General features: G+C 36.1%; 1 protein-coding gene across 4 annotated transcripts in view; it reads right to left on the reverse strand.

Moving 5' to 3' along the window:
- The window catches only part of LOC143348048 (uncharacterized), a 271,690-nt gene that overhangs the window by 222,755 nt on the left and 26,147 nt on the right, over positions 1–22,788 (reverse strand). Inside the window, exon 1 of one of the 4 annotated variants that reach the window (XM_076777834.1) lies at positions 14,317–14,660. The exons of the other annotated variants lie outside the window; for them this stretch is intronic. Coding sequence (XP_076633949.1) covers positions 14,317–14,404 — 88 coding nt within the window. The 5' untranslated portion in view covers positions 14,405–14,660. Of the gene's footprint in view, positions 1–14,316; positions 14,661–22,788 lie in introns of those variants that run through there. 4 annotated transcript variants of the gene reach the window in all.

Here is a 22,788-nt window from a genome sequence, read left to right on the forward strand (position 1 = left end):
ATTGAATTCCGCGATTACTCGCCGAGCGACGCATTAACGCCGTCAATTTAATCGCCAAATTCCGCACGAGTAAAAAGATAAACGACAATTCGATGGTCTTTTATTATTATTATTATTGGATAATTCATTTTATCGGTCAACGTTCTTTTTTACAAACTTATGCAGCTGACACAGAATACTAAAATAATACAAAAATAGAGGGTGTTCGGTCACCACTGGAAAAAATTTTAATGAGGGATTCTAGAGGCCAAAATAAAACGAAAATCAAGAATACCAATTTTTTGATGGAGACTTCGTTAAAAAGTTATTAACAATTAAATTCAAAAATTTCAAATAGTTCTGGAAAAATTATTATTGGTTGCAGGGGCCAATTATAAGCATTTTTGGTGAATAGACATATCCCTAAAATCCTACCCACCTTCGAGAAAAAAATCGGGTAGGTACTGAAATTTTTTGGCAAAAAAAAATTTTTTTCAAATCGTTCTAAAAAAATTATTTTCGGTTGCAAGAATCGATTACAATCATTTTTGGTCATTACATATACCCCCGAAATCCCACGCATTTTTGAGAAAAAAATTGTTTACCGAAAATATAATTTCTGGCCAGAATGTCTGCCCGAATTTTCATGTGAATCTTTAAAACGTCATAACTTCTGAACGGATTGGACGATTTTAATGTTTAAAAAAGCAAACGACGCGTATTTTAGTGTACAATATGTAGAAATTATAAAAATATTGAAAAAGTTGATCCTTGAGACTACAAAATGAGAAAAACCCCATAAAAATGGTCCAATTTTCAAACAGCCATAACTCCTACAATTGTGAATATATTTCAATGAAACTTTTTTCTGAAGTAGAGCTCACGGGTACCTACAAAAAAGTATTAGACAACTTTTCTGTCGGGCGTCAAACAAATTTATTAAAAATGAAAAAGGAATTTTTAAGAAAAATCGACAGGGGGGTGGTGCCTAAATTTTTTGACAAAATTAAAAAATTTCAAATCGCTCTAAAAAAATTATTTTTGATTGCAGAGACGACCAATTATAATAATTTTTAGTCAATAGACATACCCCCGAAATCCTACTCAGTTTCGAGAATAAAATTCCTTACTGAAAATCTAATGTGAGGCCAGAAATGTTTGCCCGACTTTTCATGCGAATCTTTAAAACGTCATAACTTCTGAACGGATTGGACGATTTTAATGTTTAAAAAAGCAAACTACGCGTATTTTGATAGAGAATATGTACAAATCGCAAAAATATTCGAAAAGTTGGTCCTTGTTCCCGCAAAATGAGAAAAACCCCATGAAAATGGTCCAATTTTCAAATAACCATAACTCCTACAATTGTGAATATATTTCAATGAAACTTTTTTCTGAAGTAGAGCTCATGGGTACCTACAAAAAAGTATTAGACAACTTTTCTATAGGGCGTCAATCAAAATTATTAAAAATCAAAAACGGATTTTCAAGAAAAATCGACAAGGGGGGTAGCTGCTCAAATTTTTCGGCGAAATTGGAAAGTTTCAAATCGTTCTGGAAAAATTATTTTCGGTTGCGAGGGTGAATTGCAAACATTTTTGGTGAATAGACATACCCTCGAAATTCTCCCCACTTTCGAGAAAAAAATTCGAGTAGGTACTCAAATTTTTCGACGGGAAAAAAAAATTTCAAATCGTTTTGGAAAAATTATTTTCTGTTGCGAGGGTCAATTACAATAATTTTTGATGAATAATCCTACCCCCGAAATCCTACCCACTTTCTAGAAAAAAATTCACTACTGGCGGAACTTTAAACGTTAATAACTTTTTAACGAAATCTCCATCAACAAATTAGTATTCTTGACTTTCGTCTCATTTTGGCCTCTAGAATCTCCCATTAAAATTTTTCCCAGGGGTGGCCGAGCACCCTGTATAGTAGCAAATATGTAAATACAAAAATACCGATATACAGTGTTGTCTACGCAACTTGTGCATCTCTATAACTTCCAAAACATGCATTGCTCAAAAAATTTTGTACAAAACAGTTGCATGATTTGCAAATCTTCCAACAGAATTGTCCGTAGCATCGTTGACACGATTTTTCAAATAATAGGGTCAGTTGCCCTAATATGGAATACTTTTTTTTATACACATGCTTCACTTGCTTGGAGAACTTTTTAAAAACTTAAATAGTTTGAATTTATAGAAAATTTTATGCTGTTTTTGGAAATCTAAAATATAATAACGGTTTAGGAAATGTTTACTTTTTTCCTTCGAGGTCCTCATTTTCAATATTAGGCTCATAGTGCTCGTAATATGGAATACTATATGTTCCTTGAGTTTTTCGAAATATTAGGTTTACGAGATGGAAATTCATAATTTTAACAATTGTTACGAAAATATGACCATATTTGAAGAAATAGTGGAGCTAACACAAAGGTAATTCACTTACCTTATTATGTATAATATTAAGTCAAAGATCAAAAACTCAAAATGCAATATTTTCTTCAATATTCTTCTACAAACACGCGCTGCTTTGGAAACACGCTAGTTGCAACAAATGACTTGTGATTGTTTGGCAATGTAATCTTGTTACCTCTGAACAATCTAAATTAGTAAGACAACTTCAAATAATCAACCTACATCCTCCCTTAAGTATAGATTTACTAATCACAGAACCAAACATACCACCCTGTTAAAGAATTCTCACCCTTCTTAAAAACTGTAATCTTAAAATTTAATGTAACGTAACTCAGTGTCAACCATAATTTAAGTATTGTATAACCATTATAAATTATTGCATAGCAGAAATAAACCTCATATGAAGTTTCAAATGCTTAAATAAACAAGAAAAAAAAAAAATTCCATATCAAGACAACTGACCCTATTATTAACTGCTTCCTTACTATCTGTATGATTAGATTCCTCGAGATTGAAGAGAACAATATTGTGGAATCTGTTTCTCGAAGAGATTTGAGAATTAGTCGACGAATAAAGATGCAAGATCGTCAAATAAATATGTAACGTGTTATCTAGTGCCTCTTAATTATCTTTCATTTGATCCTGTGTTTATAACCAGACAATCGACATGTTAAGAAGATTTCGCGAATTACCAAGTCCAGCAAAATCTTCTAATTTTCATTAAATTTAAATGTCAAGCATATGGCAGTTATTCTGTCCCCAAGTATCGGAAGATTTCGAATCGACCGATCCGTCACGAGTTTCAATGCACGTGCGAGTAACGTCGTTCCCCCGATCCTAACATGAAAAATATCATAACACAGACACGTATCAGACATGCTTTATGCACATCTTGTACCGGAATTCCCAATGCTACGCCCAAAGATAGGACGAGCCGCCATCAGAAGAAATCCAGTCACGGTGATCTATGTAACAATATTTCTCCCGAATTCAGTCAGACCCTCGGGAAACGCGACGTCCTGATAAAACATTCGATAAGAGCTCGTATCTTGTGCATACTCTTCGCGTATATCTCTAGGCTACCAGGAGCCTAGTTGCTAGGAAAAGCTCGTTCCCTCGGAGAGTATTACCGCGACTCGTTTCTTCGAAAACCGGTGCAACGTTTCCGAAGATACCGTGCAATCTTGTACTATTAAAAATTCTCTCGAGAACGTGTTATTTACCCTCGTACGGCACAGTATGGGTCCTTCCTGACCCATTATAGTATCATACTTCACCGTTAGACTCTTCAGTTAACGCGTATATTCAAAAGAAGAGAACATATAGGTCAGAGATATGGAACATCTTAATCTAGATAAAATAAATTTCATGTTAAACAAACAACTGTTGAGATGAAACACTTATGTTCAAAAGAAGAGAACATACAGGGTGTTCGGTCACCTCTGGAAAAAGTTTTAATGGGAGATTCTGGTACCCATGAGCTCTGCTTCAGAAAAAAGTTTCATTGAAATATATTCACTATTGTAAGAGTTATGGCTGTTTGAAAATTGGACCATTTTTATGGGGTTTTCTCACTTTACGGGGTCAAGGAATAACTTTTTCAATATTGTTAGAATTTATAAATATTCTACACTAAAATACGCGTTGTTTACCTTTTGAAACATTAAAATCCTTCAATCCGTTCAAAAGTTATGACGTTTTAAAGGTACGCATGAAATTTCAGTGAAATATATCAATGGTATGGTCAGACATGAAATTTTCGGTTATGAATTTTTTTCTCGAAACTGCGTAGAATTTCTGGGGTATGTCTATTCACCGAAAATGATTGTAGTTGACCTCCGCAACTGAAAATAATTTTTCCGTGAATGATTTGAAATTTTTCAATTTAATATTTTAATAACTTTTTAACGAAGCCTCGATCAACAAATTGATATCCTTGATTTTCGTCTTATTTTGGCCTCTAAAATTCCCCATTAAAATTTTTCAAATTCAAAGTATAAGTCAAAGATATGGAACATCCTCATCTAGATAAAATAAATGCCATGTTAAACAAACTGTTGAGACGAAGAAAGATGCGTTTTGAAAATTTTAACTCGAAATTATTTTCTAAGTTTATCATTTCTTTTAATAAATATTTCCATAGTTATTTGCGTTCAAATTCACTGTTTGGTTGAAACAGCTGTTCAGAAAATCGTGGTAGAAATAGTATGAAATTAGAATAATATTACTTTAATCAAGTGTATCTGAGAATTTAAAAAATATGATAATATAAAAATTTAATCACGAACGATAATAATTTTCCAATAAATTAAATAGAAATTTTCCGCTGTCCAAGGATTAATTTAACTCCTTTTTAGTGATAAAGCTTGTCGTAATAAAATCAATAACAAACATGTACGCGTAAAAATTGTATTCTTTCCAAGGTCTATTCGAAATATTTTTTTAAACGTTTATAAATAAAGAATTTTGTTTCCAATAAAATTTGCCCGGGTCTGGTTTCAGTATTATTATACGATTAATTTGGCTAACGGTTTATCTTCAATGCCTACGAACATTGCTCGCGTGTGCGTGAATCTGTATCTTAATCATCCCTCGGAAACTGAAATCCAGCTCGTCCGGATGAACGTGTCTGTATCATTTCAAACATACCAAAGTTTCCACCCTCGATTCAACCTACTTTCAGATATTCTGAAGTTGAACCGCGGGAATCTGTTTAAGCCTCTTGTATACATTCGCCTGTATTGTAAGTCGTGTTCCAAGCAAGGGACTGATAAGCACAAATATAGAAATAGCATTCGATAGAAGGAAAGCATTCAGAAGCAATTTACTATTAAATTATTCAAAAGAAACTTTACGCTATTCGATTAGAAACGCGTAGAGAATTTAATACTCGCGAAATATTTGATATTAAATTTTCGAAGATCGCTTATCTGTTAAAATACAAACGCAAGCTCAGAGTAAAAGCATAATCGATAAAACGTTTGCCTAAGATGCCCCGGATAATCAATAAATTGTTTACCTTAGAATCGAGCAATTTGGGAATTCATTACCAAGTAGAAATAGGAATTCCTTAGGAATTAATAAAACTTAAAATACAAACGGAAGCTCAGAGTAAAAGCGTAATCGATAAAACGTTTGCCTAAGATGCCCCGGATAATCTTTAAATTGTTTACCTTAGAATCGAGCAATTTGGGAATTCATTGACAAGTGGAAATAAAAATTCCTTAGGAATTAATAAAACTTAAAATACAAACGGAAGCTCAGAGTAAAAGCGTAATCGATAAAACGTTTGCCTAAGATGCCCCGGATAATCTTTAAATTGTTTACCTTAGAATCGAGCAATTTGGGAATAGAAATAGGAATTCCTTAGGAATTAATAAAACTTTGCGATGATCCGAAAGAATGAATTTCAGACTGGTAGACAGGATGAAGATATCAACGAGGCACGTTTATAAGATGGCAAATATTCAAGCTTCGACGACCCGAAGGTGGATTAGTAAAGATCAGACGCGATTAAAAGGATCTTGGAACGATATAATTAATGGAAGAGCTGTCTGAAGCGTAGCGTGCTGGAAACACTGCGCTTCGTCGGAAAATTTGCACCGAGTAGATGAATCATACGAGAGAAAAGTAAGACAGCGAGATGCGCGAAGGTAGAAGGCATAATCGCGTGCTGCCGAGCTGACAACAGGACGGGTATAATGTAATTTCGTTTCGAACCGGAAAAGGGAGACCTTACTCGGTGTCAGTAACATTCGGTGTCGTACTAGCTCGCGAATAATGGGAACGTGCCACAAGGCAATTTTGATTAACGACGTCGCACTACGTTCACTTTCTTATCTAACCAATCATCTCTTAATTGACAGTACCGTCTACGTTCTTAAGGGGGGACTCTCGTGTAACAACGTTAAAATTTTAAGTTAACTTGTTTATTTTTTTCGCAAACAATTAAAAGTTCTACCATGCTAGACATTTAGGGGCATGAAGAGGGACCCTTAAACTATAGGAAAATATTTTTTTATCATCTATTTTATTTAGTTTGTTCGCAAACAATTAAAAGTTCTACCGTGCTAGACATTTAGGGGTATGAAGAGGGACCCTTAAACTACAGGAAAATATTTTTTTAGTGCATTTTTTTATCATCTATTTTATTTTAGTTTTTATTTTTTCTTGGTATAGAAAGTTTTTCTTTAAAATGCTGTAGTTTTTAAAATTTTCCATATTTTTTGTTTTAAAATAGGTTCAGTTCCAGTGGAAATCAACCAGATTGTCGCATTCTACTATTTAATAAAAGATAATAAAAAATGGACTAAAAAAATACTTTCGTATAATTTAAGACTCATCATGCCCCTAAAAGTCTAGTACAATAGCACTTTTAATTCCTTACGAATAAAATAAAAAAGGTAACTCTAAATTTTAACGCTGTTACACGAGAATCCCCCTTTAATTAATCAGAACGAAGATGGAAACGCGCCCATATCTCAATGATAAACCTCCTCGGACGGGAAAAATTCAATTTCTTTCCTTCGCTAACGCCAGTCAGAGTTTTCGCGCGTCAATGAAAACAGTTCGAGAACTTGATGTATATTTAACAATTCTTCTTACAAATACAACTCGAAGGTTGTATTACGAATTTAACGCTAGATTTACGGACATTGATCGCACATATTTTTATTCCAACCCATTGTATTGAATGTTTCGTTAAAATATTATTTATTCGATATGAATTGCTAACAAATAATATTTATAAGTTCCGTGTTTTTAAATATGAAATTGGAAACCTGTCAAATTGACAAAAATATTATGGGCAGACGAATCGATATAATAAAATTTGGATTGTTTATTTTACTTAAGAACACCCTATTGGGTAAGCTAGTATACATTATTTTCTGCAAAATAAAACTCTCATTTCAGAAACAGTAACACGTCCGCGAACAGTAAAAAATTTAATAAGCTGCAGAAATTGGCATGGGATTTACGTCAAGAGTTGCAATTCTATTTAATTTGCGCAATGTGCTGGCTAAAAGTAATTTTTAAATAGACAAAGACAAAATAAAATGAAAATACTCGACGAACCAGTTAGCCATTACATTAAAGTGTGCATAATAATTTGAAAAAATAAAAACTCTACTATAATGTGGCTCATAAATTTGAATCTTATAGCATTCATGTAATTTTGCACCACAATAAAAATGAATCCTATTTACATCCGCGAACGTGTTAAAAATTCATTCGAAAATTGACTTGTTACTTACTTTCGTTATTTTCTATTCGTGGACGTGTTAAATTTATTTCACTAACGCTTCCCCCGGCTTTCAACTTACTTTCGATGTAACGATAACAAATTATAGGAACCATGGTATGCGAGAGCTCGTTTCGGTTTCACTGCCGACGTAATACTAACTGCTATACGTTTCGTTTGACTTTAAAAGGGTACTCGAGCCATCGAGAAATATCAGGTAGAAGAGATTTGTTTGGAAAACGTCCTCGAGTCTATAATACATTTCACGGCTTATCAGCGCGAGGTCGTCGACATCTAATTAGCAAGGCGAGGCCTAAAGGTTGACGCGAACTATTTTTCGTCTGATTTTTGTCACTGTGGAATTTTACAGCGGATACTGGCATAATCCAAAATCTCTCTGGTAGTTTGGAACAACGAGGACTTTTGGATTTATATATTACTGACCAATATTATAAGTTCGCTTCATTTTTGTCTCGTTTATTGTGATAATCAGAACTATTGTTTTTCCTTTTGCAGTATTACGTAAAACTACAGGAAAGATAAAGCTATGATAAAGAATTTTGCAATATTTACTTGTTAACATTTTAAAAAATAATAATGCTGTTTGCAGAATGAACAAAAGTATAAGTTCAATTATAAGAAAACATAAATGTTCGATTTTTTTATTCTAGATCAAAGGAAAAAAATGCTAGACCGCACATAAGGAATAACATTTATTATTTCACGCAAAGTCGATAAAACGTAACGAAAAACAAATATTTGTATCTCGAAATGTTGAAGAATATATGTGGAAAGTGGCGGAAAGTCTCATCAAACCCTTATGCTGTAAATAAATTGTCAAACGTCGCTACTCGTTTTACCATTTTAGATGAGTCTCCCTCTTTGAATGTTTTATCCACGTTTCCACGTGTCCCCCGTTGAGAAACCCTGCTGTGGAGTACACGGAAGCTGCAGTTCGATTTGTTATCACGCAAACCTCTCGAAACAATTTGCCGGCGATGTTGAGATAGAAACGAGATTACAACTAACCGAAAGGGCGATCGGCTCGAAGCCTGGGCCGTCAAACTTTCCACGCGTTTATCGAGTGCCTTGGCTCACGCGTCTCTCAGAGTTTATAGCGTCCGTTTAATTCGCGTTGTTTGGAAGGTTGTTAACTTCCGTTCTGATCCTTCTCCCGACAATTTGCATTCGCCTTCCGTTATGGACCTGGCGGTCTCCTAATGCCGCATCGATAACATTCGCTATTTAATTACCAGACTATACGAGCCGCGTTGATTTCACGAGTTTCTCAAACCGATAAAACGTTTTACGACGAGCGATTTCATGAACTTCCTGATGGTACCGGATCGCTGTCACGTTTATGTGATTTTACTGTTTCCAGGATTCAAGAATCGAAACGTTTCTAAAAATTACTTCCGACTATCCTAAGTTTTCTTAACACTTTGACTGCCACGTCATCCATACACAGGGTGTTCGGCCACCTCTGAGGAAAAATTTTAATGGGAAATTTTAATGGGAGACCAAAATAAGACGAAAATCAAAAATACCAATTTCTTGATGGAAGCTTCGTTAGAAAGTTATTAACGTTTAAAGTTCCGCCCGTATTGAATTTTTTTTCTCGAAAGTGATTTAATTTTTTAATAGCTTTTTAACGAAGCGTCCATCAAGAAATCGATATTCTTGATTGTCGTCTTATTTTGGTATCTAGAATCTGTATGTGAGACAAGACTTTTTACTTTGAAACTAAAACAATTAAATCTCAAGCTGTAATGTTAAAGAAAATTTTGAATAGGATTCATGAATTTTAATGTGGTTACAAAAATAATTACTAAGAGATACTTTAATTTGTATATTTTACAATTATCTAAAATCACAGTTTGTGCCTCATAAAAAGTTTTAAACAGTTTTGGTCTGGCAGTCAACGTGTTAAAACGAAAATAATTAATACAGGTTTTCGTCGTGCGATTTTGTTTCTGTAAAGTGAGAATTTCGGGGGAAAGAAGTATTTCCGTAAATTTTCTATTCAATGGGAAAAGGAGAATAGAAGGCATAAAATCGATGAGAAGGGAATATTGCCGAAGAACAAACTGGCAACTGGTAGGGAGAAATCGACGAAGAAGTTCGGAATGGAATAAGAGAATTCGGTGTCTATAGGGTGATATTAAATCCTCGATGAAAAGGAACTCGCAGACCAGCTGCAGGTCCTTGGACCCCGACCAGTTATGAAAGCTCGAGCCGTCGGTCTAAGCCTTCGTGATTGCCTCCCGTTGAAAGGGATCATGACGGGTTTTTGTTTAATTTTCTGCTCCATGTGTCAGTGGTGTTCGAAAAGACGCGGCACGCCCGTCGAACCGAGTCAGACACCCCCTTCGATAGGATACAATCATCGAACAATTCCTCGTATCGATCCTCGACGAAATTCCTTCAACTAGTAAAACCCCATCAGGATCGACGCTCGTGTGGTGTCTTTTCGCGGCTCCCGTAACTTCTGAAACGCTCGTGCACCTAACGGGAACATTATCCAAATCCCGCGAATCTACTTCGCCAACTTTAACTAGCTATCGAGGATACGATCTCCCCGCCTGTACGAGATTATAAAAACGACAAGGGGACACCGCGGTTATGCAACAACCGGGGGGAGGGGGATCGCAGTCATAGTGACACGAAAGTTTTTCGTAGGATCGAAAAAGAATAACGAAGAGAGAACGTCGTCGCTGGAAGGTTGAACGTGAAGCGGATGGTAAGGAGGCGGCGCGAAGTCGAAGAGGAAGAGAATGGCGAGGGTGGGCCCGCGGTAAACAGGAACGAGGAGGGGGACCTGGAGAAGAAAGGCTGGGCAAGAAAGTTGAGAGGATCTAATCATAGGAGGATATTGTGGGATCATAACTCCGGCTGGTAGCCGGTAGCGGACTGTCGAAGTCCTCAAGGACTCTCCTTCATCCCCCCGTTCTCATTCGAAACCCCTCGGGCGGCCCACGCCTTACCCGCTGACTCGACGAACTGTGATAGGAATTGTTTCGCAGCCTCCAGTCGCGTACTATCGTTTCATCGCGACTCCGCGACAACCTCCGTCATCTTCATCCGAATTCGTGTACCCGCGAAGGTATCCAACCCTTCGAATCGGGTCAGTTGCTGGCCTTGAATTGATTTCAACCTTAACGCTTCGTCGGTTCAAACGACTCCAGACTACATCCACTGCCTCTCTTCTTGCAGTTAAATCGAGACTGCCAGATGAGAGGTTTCGACGAAACTTTGTTCCATAAATATGCAGTATGGTTTTGTATGTTTACGAGCATCTAATCGTTATTATTGGAGTATTTCTACACATTTTTACGTCAATAAAGGATACGAATGTCTGTGTTATTGTCCTAGTACGCCACCAATTCGGTTATAACGGGGATTTATTCGTTCTTCCCACTGTTATGCTAAGAAAGAAAATGCATTCGTATGCTCCAAATTCAATATAAGTACCAGCATTTGATGTCGAGCTGAGTTTTATTATTTTTCTGTATAAAGTAACTGTGTTTTTGTATGTTTACGAGCATCTAATCGTTATTATGGGAGTACTTCTACACATTTTTACGTCAGTAAAGGATACGAATGTCTGTGTCATTGTCTGGGTTAGGTGTCATTGTATTAGCGAAGTAGAATGCATTATTTTATGGTAAATTCTACAGTAGCCTGCAAAGACTTTTTGTGTTTCCTGTGAACCCTAATTGCAATATGGAACGTTGGTATTAGCGAAGTAGAATGCATTATTTTATGGTAAATTCTACAGTGGCCTGCAAAGAGTTGCGCAACCGAGAAAGAGGAGAACCTGCATACAAAATTAAATCGAAAATTTCGAATAACATTATTCCGAACGAGACTCTGTTTCCGAGGAAATCGATTTTTAGACTGATAGAGGCACGCGCGTATTTTATTAAAATTCTGTTCACTGGATCTTGCTATAAACGACTATCGCGTTTGAACACTACGTGGAAAAATATTACTTCATAACCAAAAGTAGTATAGTAATTTTCAATGCCAACTTATGCACATTTTATAAATAGTCGCAGTCCTATTAGTATTGTTTTGTAATATCGAGCAGATCTAAATGAAAAGAAAAATCTATTGATATCAGAATCTACGCTAATTAATATTGTTAAAGATATAATGATTTTAAGTACTCTTTAAGCTAATGTAAAAGAAAGAAACGCTAAAAACTTATTTCTGTAAACGTATGCATAGTCTGCTATTATTACAAGATTCTTTCAGTCTGCTTACAGAGAATTTTAAATTAATATTAGAGAACAAAGCTTTTATATACATATGTATACTCGGCTTTCTTGCATTTTACGAACGTTTCTAAAGAAAGGAAGAATAGTCAGCTTAACGCGGTTAATAACTACCGTGATACACGAAACGTTAAAAATGCCACCTCTACCATTAGTTGATGCGAATACACACCAACCTGCGAGTTCTTCGAACAATAAAGAATGAAATATACTCCTTGCCTTGTAACGGCTAACGACATAATTTCATGGAAACCTGTGAATATCACGGCGGGGGAGAATAATTATGGAACGGAGAAGGGGAAAATTTTTAATCCCGTCGACGTAATAATTACCCATTCCCCGTAAACGAATTAAACCATCGGAAGGAAGTTCATTAACTTCCTGGCAGACTGCTTCAGTGAATTCTTAATTATATTCGACCTTTAAAAATGTACAATAATTGTGCTGTGTACTTTAATAATAGAATCCAGTTACACGAAAGAAAATTTCAAAACTGATTATCTTTGCACAGACTAAATGTATTAACGCTGTATTTATATTATCGAACAATTTTATAACGTTGAAGCTGTCTAAACCTTTGTGTATTATTTATGTTTGTACGTAAAATTCGATAACATAAAACATCCATTTTATAACGAAGAAATTGTTACGATATTAATATTAGGAGACAATAGCAGAAACAAAATTATCAAAACACTCTCAATTCATATAAAGGGTGTTCAACCATCCCTAGGAAAAATTTTAATAGATTCTAGAGGACAAAATAAAACGAAAATCAAGGATACTAATTTGTTCATTAAGGCTTCGTTAAAAGGTTATAGAAACATTTCCGGCCACACAGTATATTTTCGGTAAAGAATTTTTTTTTCGAAAGTACGTAGGAATTCGGGGGTGTGTATATTCACCAAAAATGATTCCAACCGACCCCCGTAACCGAAAATAATTTTTCAAGAACGATTTGAAATTTTTTAATTTTGTCCAAAAATTATACACCTATCCGAATTTTTTTTCTCGTAAGTGCGTAGGATTTTGAGGGTATGTGTATTGACCAAAAATGATTGTAATTGACCCCTGCAACCAAAAATAATTTTTTTAGAACGATTTGAAATTTTTTAATTTTATCCAAAAATTTTACACCTTCTCGAATTTTTTCCTCGAAAGTACGTAGGAATTCGAGGGTGTGTCTATTCACCAAAAATGATTGTAATTGACCCCCGCATCCGAAAATAATTTTTTTAGAACGATTCGATATTTTCTTTTTTCGCCGAAAAATTTAGGCACCTACCCCCTGTCGATTTTTCTTAAAAATTCGTTTTTCATTTTTAATAAATTTGTTTGAGGCTGTATGGAAAAGTTGTCTAATACTTTTTTGTAGGTACCCATGGGCTCTACTTCAAAAAAAAGTTTCATTTAAATATATTCACTATTGTAGGAGTTATGACTGTTTGAAAATTGGACCATTTTTATGGGGTTTTTCTAACTTTACGGGGTCAAGAACCAACTTTTCGAATATTTTTATAATTTCTATATATTCTACACTAAAATACGCGTCGTTTGCCTTTTTAAACATTAAAATCGTCCAATCCGTTCAGGAGTTATGATGTTTCAAAGATTCACATGAAATTTCGGGGAACCATTTCAGGCCTCGGATTATATTTTCGGTAAGGAATTTTTTTCTCGAAAGTGGGTAAGATTTCGGGGGTATGTCTATTGACCAAAAATGATTGTAATTGACCCCTGCAACCAAAAATAATTTTTTTAGAACGATTTAAAATTTTTTAATTTTGTCCAAAAATTTTACACCTATCCGAATTTTTTTCTCGAAAGTGGGTAGGAATTCGGGGATATGTGTATTCACCAAAAATGACTGTAATTGACCCCCGCAACCGAAAATAATTTTTCCATGAATGATTTGAAATTTTTTGATTTAATTTTTTAATAACTTTTTAACAAAGCCTCAATCAACAAATTGATATTCTTAATTTTCGTTTTATTTTTACCTCTAGAATTTCCCATTCAAATTTTTCCCAAGAGTGGCCGAAGAACATCCTGTATACGTATAGTAAGTAGCAAAGTTGAATATTGTTACGATAAAAAAAGGGGTAATATAATTATAAGTTGTTCATAGAAGCTGGCGAATATTTACTGTCCCCCGACACCACTCATCTCGCTTCGTTTTTCTTTGCTAAGAAAACGTAGTTTAGATAGTACCGAGTTCTCGACGGTTTTCTACGTTGTTGGCTAAAGCCGTATCAAGAGGTATCGTATTATCTCGATGCTACGTCTTGCTACAAGTGTGCCCGATCTCGTTAAACTATCGCAACTGTTTAAACTTTCCAAGTTTTACCCCGAGAACACGCTGAAAAGAAGAGCTCACCGCGAGACTGGAAATACTTACGTATGCGTAGAAGGAACGGATACGAGGTCACCGGCGAATTTAGCCACTTCCGCGAATTTTCCATGTGACGTGAGGAGATTTGAATCATGAACAGGAACAGAATTCACAATTTTCACGCAACGACCACGTATTTCTTGCTCGAGTATTGACAATTTCACTTTGCGCGAACATTTAATAATAAAAACAGGTTACGCAAGGTTAGAACCATCGATGCACATTATTTCACGAAACAAAAAGCTCAGGTTAATTTCCTGGTTAGCTTCCGTCAGAATTGTACCGAGGCGAGGTTGGATCAGTATTTGGAATCGATAGTTGAATTACAAATCATTTCAACAACAAATAACGAAAATATATTTCAACAAAAAGAACACGCGTGTTTCCGTCGGCCATAATTGCGCAACTGACTTGCGCAGGAAGCTCTCCCCACTCACACGTTCGCGCATGCGCGATGCACGTAAGGCCAGGGATGCCCAACAATATCGATCGCGCATTGATCGTTCTAGAAATGTATATTTTTCACAGTTTCGCAAAACTAAATTTAACAGAAACACGTTATTGTTATTTGTTAAATCCCAAAAGAAATAAGAAAATTTGTGCATAATCGTCTGGTGCAACGTACTTTAAAAGGAAACGGGAATAGAGAAAGTAGTGTTCGAACGTCTGAGACGAAGCGTGAGGTAAGAATTCACGCCTTTCATAATGTATGCGTGTCAAAAAGTAAAGCGAGTTCGCGATGAATCTCGTTTCGCCAGTGGTCCGCGATAAGGAAAAATTCTCGAGATTTCCTCGGTTCATCTCCTGAACAGGAACTTTATTTCCTTGAGGTAAGTCGGAGACGGAGATGTAGAGTTGTTACCTCAGAGCGGCGCCCTTACAAATCGAGCCACTGCACCTGCAGCTATAAATCTCTTCAGGATATTATAATACTTAATGCACCGACATTTCGAAGCACGATAAATCGGCTTCTGCCACTTTCCCGCCAATTCACGACGATGTTTCGCCTCGAGTGTACCAATAAAATCCTGCCACATATTGCTGCGCGTATCGATCTTTCTACGCGCAAACACGCCACTTTATTTCCGCGTCTCGAACCGCTACCGATTTTCTCACGCGGGTATCTCGAATCGCAATTCAACTTTCATTTCGTTCTAAAATATTTCCGTTATATCGCCGGAAGCACTTAATTTATATAGCTAGTGACAAAATGTAATTTTTATTTATTCTGTTATTTTAATTTAAAAAACACAGTTATATTATAAGGTTCAGATTGCCCAATATTTGCTATACTTCATAACCGTTACTTTACAGTGAAAATTCAACTTGTTGGTATTAAAGGATACTCTATACATGTGTTAATAGACAAAATTCTTATTTAGAAACAAACGTCCGAAAGAAACATATCCCGATCGACATAAATATTTCAACGAGGTGTAATCGTACAAGAAGTTCGTGTAGAAACGATTTAGAACGAAGGTATCCCGAAATCGTAAGACTGGTCCATGAAGGGGTGAAACAAGGATGGTAGAACGAAGGAAGAAAAGGAAGGAAAACATGATTGGAGTGGTATTGTGCTTTTAGACACGGTCCATACGTCGATTGACCTCGCCGACCATCCCACAGGGCCAATATACCGATCAGGTTAACCCAACGGACCACCACCTTCTATCGATATATTCCCACAATAATCGACCCTAAGCTATCCCAAAATTCCACACTGTCGGTGTAGAGTGGCCACGTCACGAATAGAGGACGAGCAAACCTAGCAAGAAGTGAAAATTGAAAAAATTATTATCGACGAGCTAACAGACAATCGTAAACTGCATAATTTAACATTTTTGTAAGCTTGTTAAAATCTATGAATCCCATTCAATTTGAGAAATTTAGCAGTTTCCATGGTGAAAACAACCGTCACAGACTGATGGTAACCACCGTGAATGGAGAGTTAACTTTTCAATAAACGTAAAGGACCAAGCGGAAGCAGATTGGTTGGTTAACCTTAAGAAGAATGATCTTCCAGGATGGCTCAAGAATGGCAAAGATAGGATATTGCGGCACAAGTATCCACTCGCGACAAAGGGCGAAGGTCGGCGAAGAGTGAGAAGAATTGGATGCGGGTTGCAAGCTCGAACGAATGTTCTACGACACGTAATAAAAGCTGGCGACTGAAACAAGGAGGACCATGCATGCTGTGACACCAAATTTATTTTCACTTTGCACCAAGGAATTTAGAGAAACACCGCCCACAACAATTTCACCCCGTGTAATGGAAATTCTCAATTCGACAGAGGATTAAAAAACATCGCGATGCCACCGTTATAGTGCTTGCTATTTCGATATCTCGCCATTGGTAGAATTCTCCATTTTTCTATGGAATTTAAGTCCGGTGAAAGAGACTTAGTAAGTTACAATTTCTATGTATTATGAAACGGTGAAGCAATGAACATAAAATACGTATGAAATTCCTAGAACTTCGTGTCTCTCCACAAACCGCAATCCACACGTGCCATATCCAGGAGACGAGCGTGTCACCACTAACTTGCAACATTTAGTTTATCGGTATTAATTCGTATTATTACGCGAGAACTTGAAACGGAAATCCTGTACTGAGAGGTGAAATGATTAAATTCAAATTCGGATTAAAATGGATCCGGAGTCTATCGATTTAATTAATTATTTCACTATACGTTAGAACAGGAGGAAGTTTGTTGGAAATACTTAATTAAAGCAACATGCTCCAGCGAAGCTGATACCATGGAAGCGGAGCAAGTATCCGGATAACTATCCTTCATTTTCACTTTGAAAACGCGTCAAGGAATTTATGGACCGTAAAAGCTCCATTACATTAATATATGTACTCGTTCAAGAATACGTCGACACAACCTACCTTTCAACAAGAGCGATATAACGGGTTATCCAAAATAGACTGTAGGAAGTCCTTTTTAAATATAGAACAAACTATTTCGAATTTTACGAACATCAATTCAAACATGAAAATTTTCGATGACACGTTGGCATATTTGGCTCTTCAAATAATCCCAACGAAAGAAGTCCAATGGGGTCAAATCACACGAACGGGGTAATTCACATCACCGTTTCTTGAAATTAATCGACCATTGAATTTTGATCACAATAAAGTGACGTTTCCACGCGTTGTGCGTGGATTTTCGTCTCCCCATAAACGACAATTTTGCTTATTAACGTGTCCATCCAATGTGAAAGAAGCTTCATCACTAAAGATAATGTTGTGTGGAAACAAAACATCGATTCAACTATGTTCTAACAACCAATCAGCGAAATTTCTTTCAATTCTTGTGTAAATTAAATTTTGTAAACATGCAAATGCAAATTTTCATGCAAAATTCGCCACAAACTGTTATAAGAAATGCTCAAATTTTGAGAACGACGTGGAATTGACGTTGATGGTTGATTAAGAACACTTTCACGAACAGCAGCAATGTTTTCGTTTCGAATGAGCTGTTTTTGGTCTGCCAGACTTTGGTTTATCATGATCAGATTCAGTTTCATTAAATAATTTAATCAAATTTCGTATTGTTTGCTCAGACAAACGATTATGTATGTCGAAACAATCATGTATGTAATTTACGATGAGTATCTTTTATTGACCACTGATTTTCAAAATAAATTTTAATAACTTTAACGCGTTCTTCGATCGTATACGACTCCAATATTGAAATTGTCTATCATTGTAAGTTATAAATAAAAAAAGTGACAAGAAACAAACAACAGCCTAAAGAAACTTTTGCCACTTGCAGTCTTATCGAATAAGGCCTATTCCATTACATTTGATCTCATTACTCATTTAATGGGGCATGATAAATCGAAAAAATAAAAAGAAAAAAGTCGAAATGTATGTAACAAATTTTTCGATACAATTCTTTCGAATTCAATATGATTTGCGTTGCAAACGTGATTCGAAACCGGAATAGAGTACGAGTTTGACTCGAGTACAAGTAGAAATAGCGATTGATGATCAGACCTGGCATTCGATCGCTCGCGTATCCGAGAAATGTTCATATTCAATTAACTCGAAAACGAAGCCTCGATTAAAATTCCCTTTAACGGTAAAATTCAATTCATGGTTCTGGTTGTCACGAAATTTGTTTGAACGAGAAAGTCGGTGATTAAAAACTGCTGTGGTTGACATTTAAATCCCTGGTCTGGCGGTGACCGTCGGAGCAAAGGGGACAGAATAACGCGAGATAAATGCATTAAGGGTCGAATGAATAATCTTCAGGGTGCTATCGAAGGTACAAAGACCGCACCTATATTTTAGCCGTGCTGCACTTAGTTGCATGGTCCTCTTTTTCCCCTCTGTTTCCCATCCCCTAACTTTCTCCACTTTCTCATCCTGTTTTTCTCGTCCCCTTTTTCAGCATCGCCCAACTATTCCCGAAGAAGTCGACGCCATTGTCTGAAAGGTTCCATTCAAGTCTAAACTCGATCGAGGCCACAAAGCCCTTATCAGAATTAACGCACGGAAAATGAAACTTTCGTGGCAATTAACGTTTCGCAAATACTGCACGATAGACGCGCGAATCGTACACACCCTCCGAGTCTTATTCGCGCTTAAAGGGGTGCGTTCTTTATAAAAAAAATTCAGTTTTGCCAGTATCGATGAAATAAACGATTCACTTTTCAATGAGTAATAATATTTTGTTTTCAGATATATTAGGTCGTCCAATTTGTTCGTTTTCTACTACAAGTTGAAGCAATATTTTAAACGTATAATGGAATTTTATGAAAAACATTTTCCTTTGGCAAACTTATTATATCGTTGATACAAAACTTCTTAGGCCCTTTATTAAAATGTAATTCAAATATAGTTTGTTAAAACGTTGACATTTTCAAATTGTTTACCCGCCAATAAGTCTGGAAATTATATTTTATTCCTTATAAGGTTTGGTTTTATTATATACTAACAAAAAAATATTCATGCAATCAGAATAAGCCAGTGTGGATTCCAAACTTCGAGCTTTGACACAGTGCTTGTTTGTTTCAAATTTCTATGAATATTTTAGTACATTTAAAATTTCAGACATCCCCTGAACTGACAAATTTAGTTTTTCTATTAAATTACAAATTTTGTTGTCGTCAATTTCAGAATATCGTATGGGACGACCTAATAAATACGCAAAGAATTAAAGTGCAACGTAACGTGAGAACGAGTACGAGCTTGCGAAACAGCTAATATATTGTGTAACGGCGATTTAGGCGCTCGAATACCAGGCTTACAATCCGATAAACCCAATGAATGCAAGTTGCAGACAACGGGCTTTGGGCTGCCGAGCGATCCTATACGATGAAACAAAACAATACTGCTCTTTTCCGTTCTGCGGTTGTGTGGGATACGCGTACACCGTCATAGTCGAGCGTAAAAAGTTTAGTAAAATCAGGATGCGAATGCACGCGTATCGAAGCAACGAAATCGATACGAGAATCTGGGGCCGATGACGATTCCTTTCCCTCTCTTCGTTGGACGAATCACGCCTGCGTCCACGTTCCAACTTAATTTTTTTATTTTATTAATACATTGGTGCTGGAACATTTTTATGAAACGTAACCTGGAAGATCAACGATAACATTACTAATAAGTAATGTTATTTTAGTTTATTGTACTGCTTTTGCTTGTATACTTTAAGAAACACTCGCTAAACCCTCAAAAGGGGCTCATTTCGCGTGGACTACAATCTGTTTTCAAGAGTTTCAGAGTATTAATTAATGATTTCTAAATATTAACAGTATTACGCAAATCGTAATACGTAAGAAAATGGGCGAACAAAATATAACAATAAAATAGTACTTCTACCGACTAATAATGTTAGGATTGAGTTTAAACACACGCTGAGTGGTTAAACATGACAAAAGGTCACATTCCTGTGCAATTTCTCGCCAACTTTTTGAAGTATTGCTTTCAACTTTAATAATTCGTATGGAGGGACGATTTCTTTTTAGGTCCTCGTTTCTCATTTTTTCCACGTGTCGACGAATCGCGTAAAAAATTCAATATAGCTTTATGGGATCGCCCAAGCTTACGCGCGGTTTCTCGAATTCCCATTTCTTGCTCTTTACATACTAAAATTGCACCTTGCTCTTTTTCAATAATTTGCCACGTGGAATTACGTAAGTTTCTGACAAACATCCTTGAGGTGTAATTAGAATGAAAATGGTGCTACAGTTTTACACCGATTGCATAATGTTTTTCAGTATGTTTCAATTGAAGTTTATTATTTACTTCTTCACGTTATACAATTACTTTGAATTTTTCTTTTAAATTTACAAAATTTTAGAAATATCTGTTACAGTTATGCTCCGCGTGTAGTATATGACCTCGATTGATTTCGAGTGGAACGACCTATGTATTAGTTTTCTACAGATCCGTCGATAATTTGCAAATTATTAACCGAACGAAAAGCTTTCGAATATCTTGGCCATCGATTTCCGTCGCATTTATTCTATTCGAAAAACGAGGCGATGGAATCCGGGCGTTCCGTCGCGGCGCATTTTCACTTCATTCCGATTCGTTCGAACGTCGTCGGTCGGAGAAAAGGTGCATTGTCGCGGGAGAGAGATTATGCATCCTCGAATCGTATCGATCTGCAAGGCGCACGTATGTCCCTCGAAAGAATTGATATTTGGGTGTCGAGTTCGAGGCACGCTGAGCTATCGGTGTAAGAAGTAGGACAAAAACAACTAGACGGAACTATCTTCCCAGCATCCAATATGTCTGTCGTCGACTTCGATTTTTCTCCCGTATCTGGGCCACGGAGGTTATTACACCGCCGCTGTTCTATAACAGACGTCAGTGTGTGCCCGCCTTCCCTAGGAAACCGATTATTACATCTTATCGTTTCCCAGGAAATTTTCACGGATTTCCCTGCCTCGCGAATGACTTAGCATTTTTCAACGGATTAAGCGCTGATATTATGATCGCGACGTGGTCTGAATTTTACTGTACGAGCACAGAGGAGAACGTTCCGAAGTAAAGATGAGTTATCCGAGACCGTGCGGCGGACAATGCGATATTCTCATGAAAAATTGCGGTGATCAAACTCATTTCTTCGACTGCGCCCATGGAATTTAGAATCGAGATTCTAAATAGGGGGAATTCCCCTAATACCGGACACTTAAGGTTTTTCTTAAATGTACTATTTTATGCCTTCTATACTGTTTTATTTATAATTTAACAATATTAGGAACCAATATAAAGCAACAGAACAAATAATATTATTATGATAGTTAACTGAAACTTTGGTTAAACTTTGGTATAGAATTTCAACAGATTATTAAATGTCCCCTAGTACAAGACATAGCATTAGTTCAGAACGTAACTCAAAATAGCTCCAATGCAATTTACAGCGACCATAAACATAGTTATCCGCAGATTCAGGGATATCGGCACAAGTTTCGTGTGCCCATTTTCACAGCTATAACACTGAATCCAATCTTCTTTGTTACTTTCTGAACAAATCACGCAAATGGGTTCCAAATTTCATTCTCGTAGATTGAATGTTCTGCTTTTCTTACGCTTATTTCCCGACTTTTGTTTGTTCTTTCATTCTTTCTTTTTCTCCTTTTCCTTGATCAATAATTTCTTTATTTACTTTCACATTTTCTCTTGTTTCAGTTCTCTTTTTTCTGACATTAGGCAAAGGAGATAATTTCAGAATTATTTTGTAAATATTATCAGGAAAACTAGCAGATGGCTGCACGTCTAATGTCGTCTCATCTTTTTCTCTAAGATCTTCAGATCCAATCGTAGAAGTGAAATTTTACTGATTCCTTATGTCTCCATGTGGAATAGTTGTCATTTCAGAACTTGCATAACCAATGTCTGAGAATATATTCCAAACCAGAGGAGAAATTCCAGAACATTTGAAGCCATTAGTACGAACATGGATAAACAAAATTTAGATTTATAGTGTCTGGTAATAGAGGATGATGATCTGTCCTGTACCAGGGGACAGCAAAGCCATAAAATAAAGTTTGTTTTATAAAAACCAGTGCACTATACATGGTGTTCGGCCACCCTTAGGAAAAATTTTAATGCGAGATTCTAGAAGCCAAAATAAGACGAAAATCAAGGAAACAAATTTATTGATTGAGGCTTCGTTAAAAGGTTATAGAAACATTTCCGGCCACACAGTATATTTTCGGTATAGAATTTTTTTCTCGAAAGTGCGTAGGATTTCGGGAGTGTGTCTATTCACCAAAAATTACTGTAATTGATCCCCGCAAACAAATATAATTTTTTTAGAATGATTTGAAATTTTTTAATTTTGTCGAAAAATTTCTGTACCTACTCGAATTTTTTTCTCGAAAGTGCATAGGATTTCGGGGGTGTGTCTATTCACCAAAAATTACTGTAATTGACCCCCGCAAACAAATATAATTTTTTTAGAACGATTTGAAATTTTTTAATTTTGTCGAAAAATTTAGGCACCTACCCCCTGT

Source organism: Colletes latitarsis, chromosome 11 (genome assembly GCF_051014445.1).
Source record: "Colletes latitarsis isolate SP2378_abdomen chromosome 11, iyColLati1, whole genome shotgun sequence".
Taxonomy (NCBI): Eukaryota; Metazoa; Arthropoda; class Insecta; order Hymenoptera; family Colletidae; genus Colletes; species Colletes latitarsis.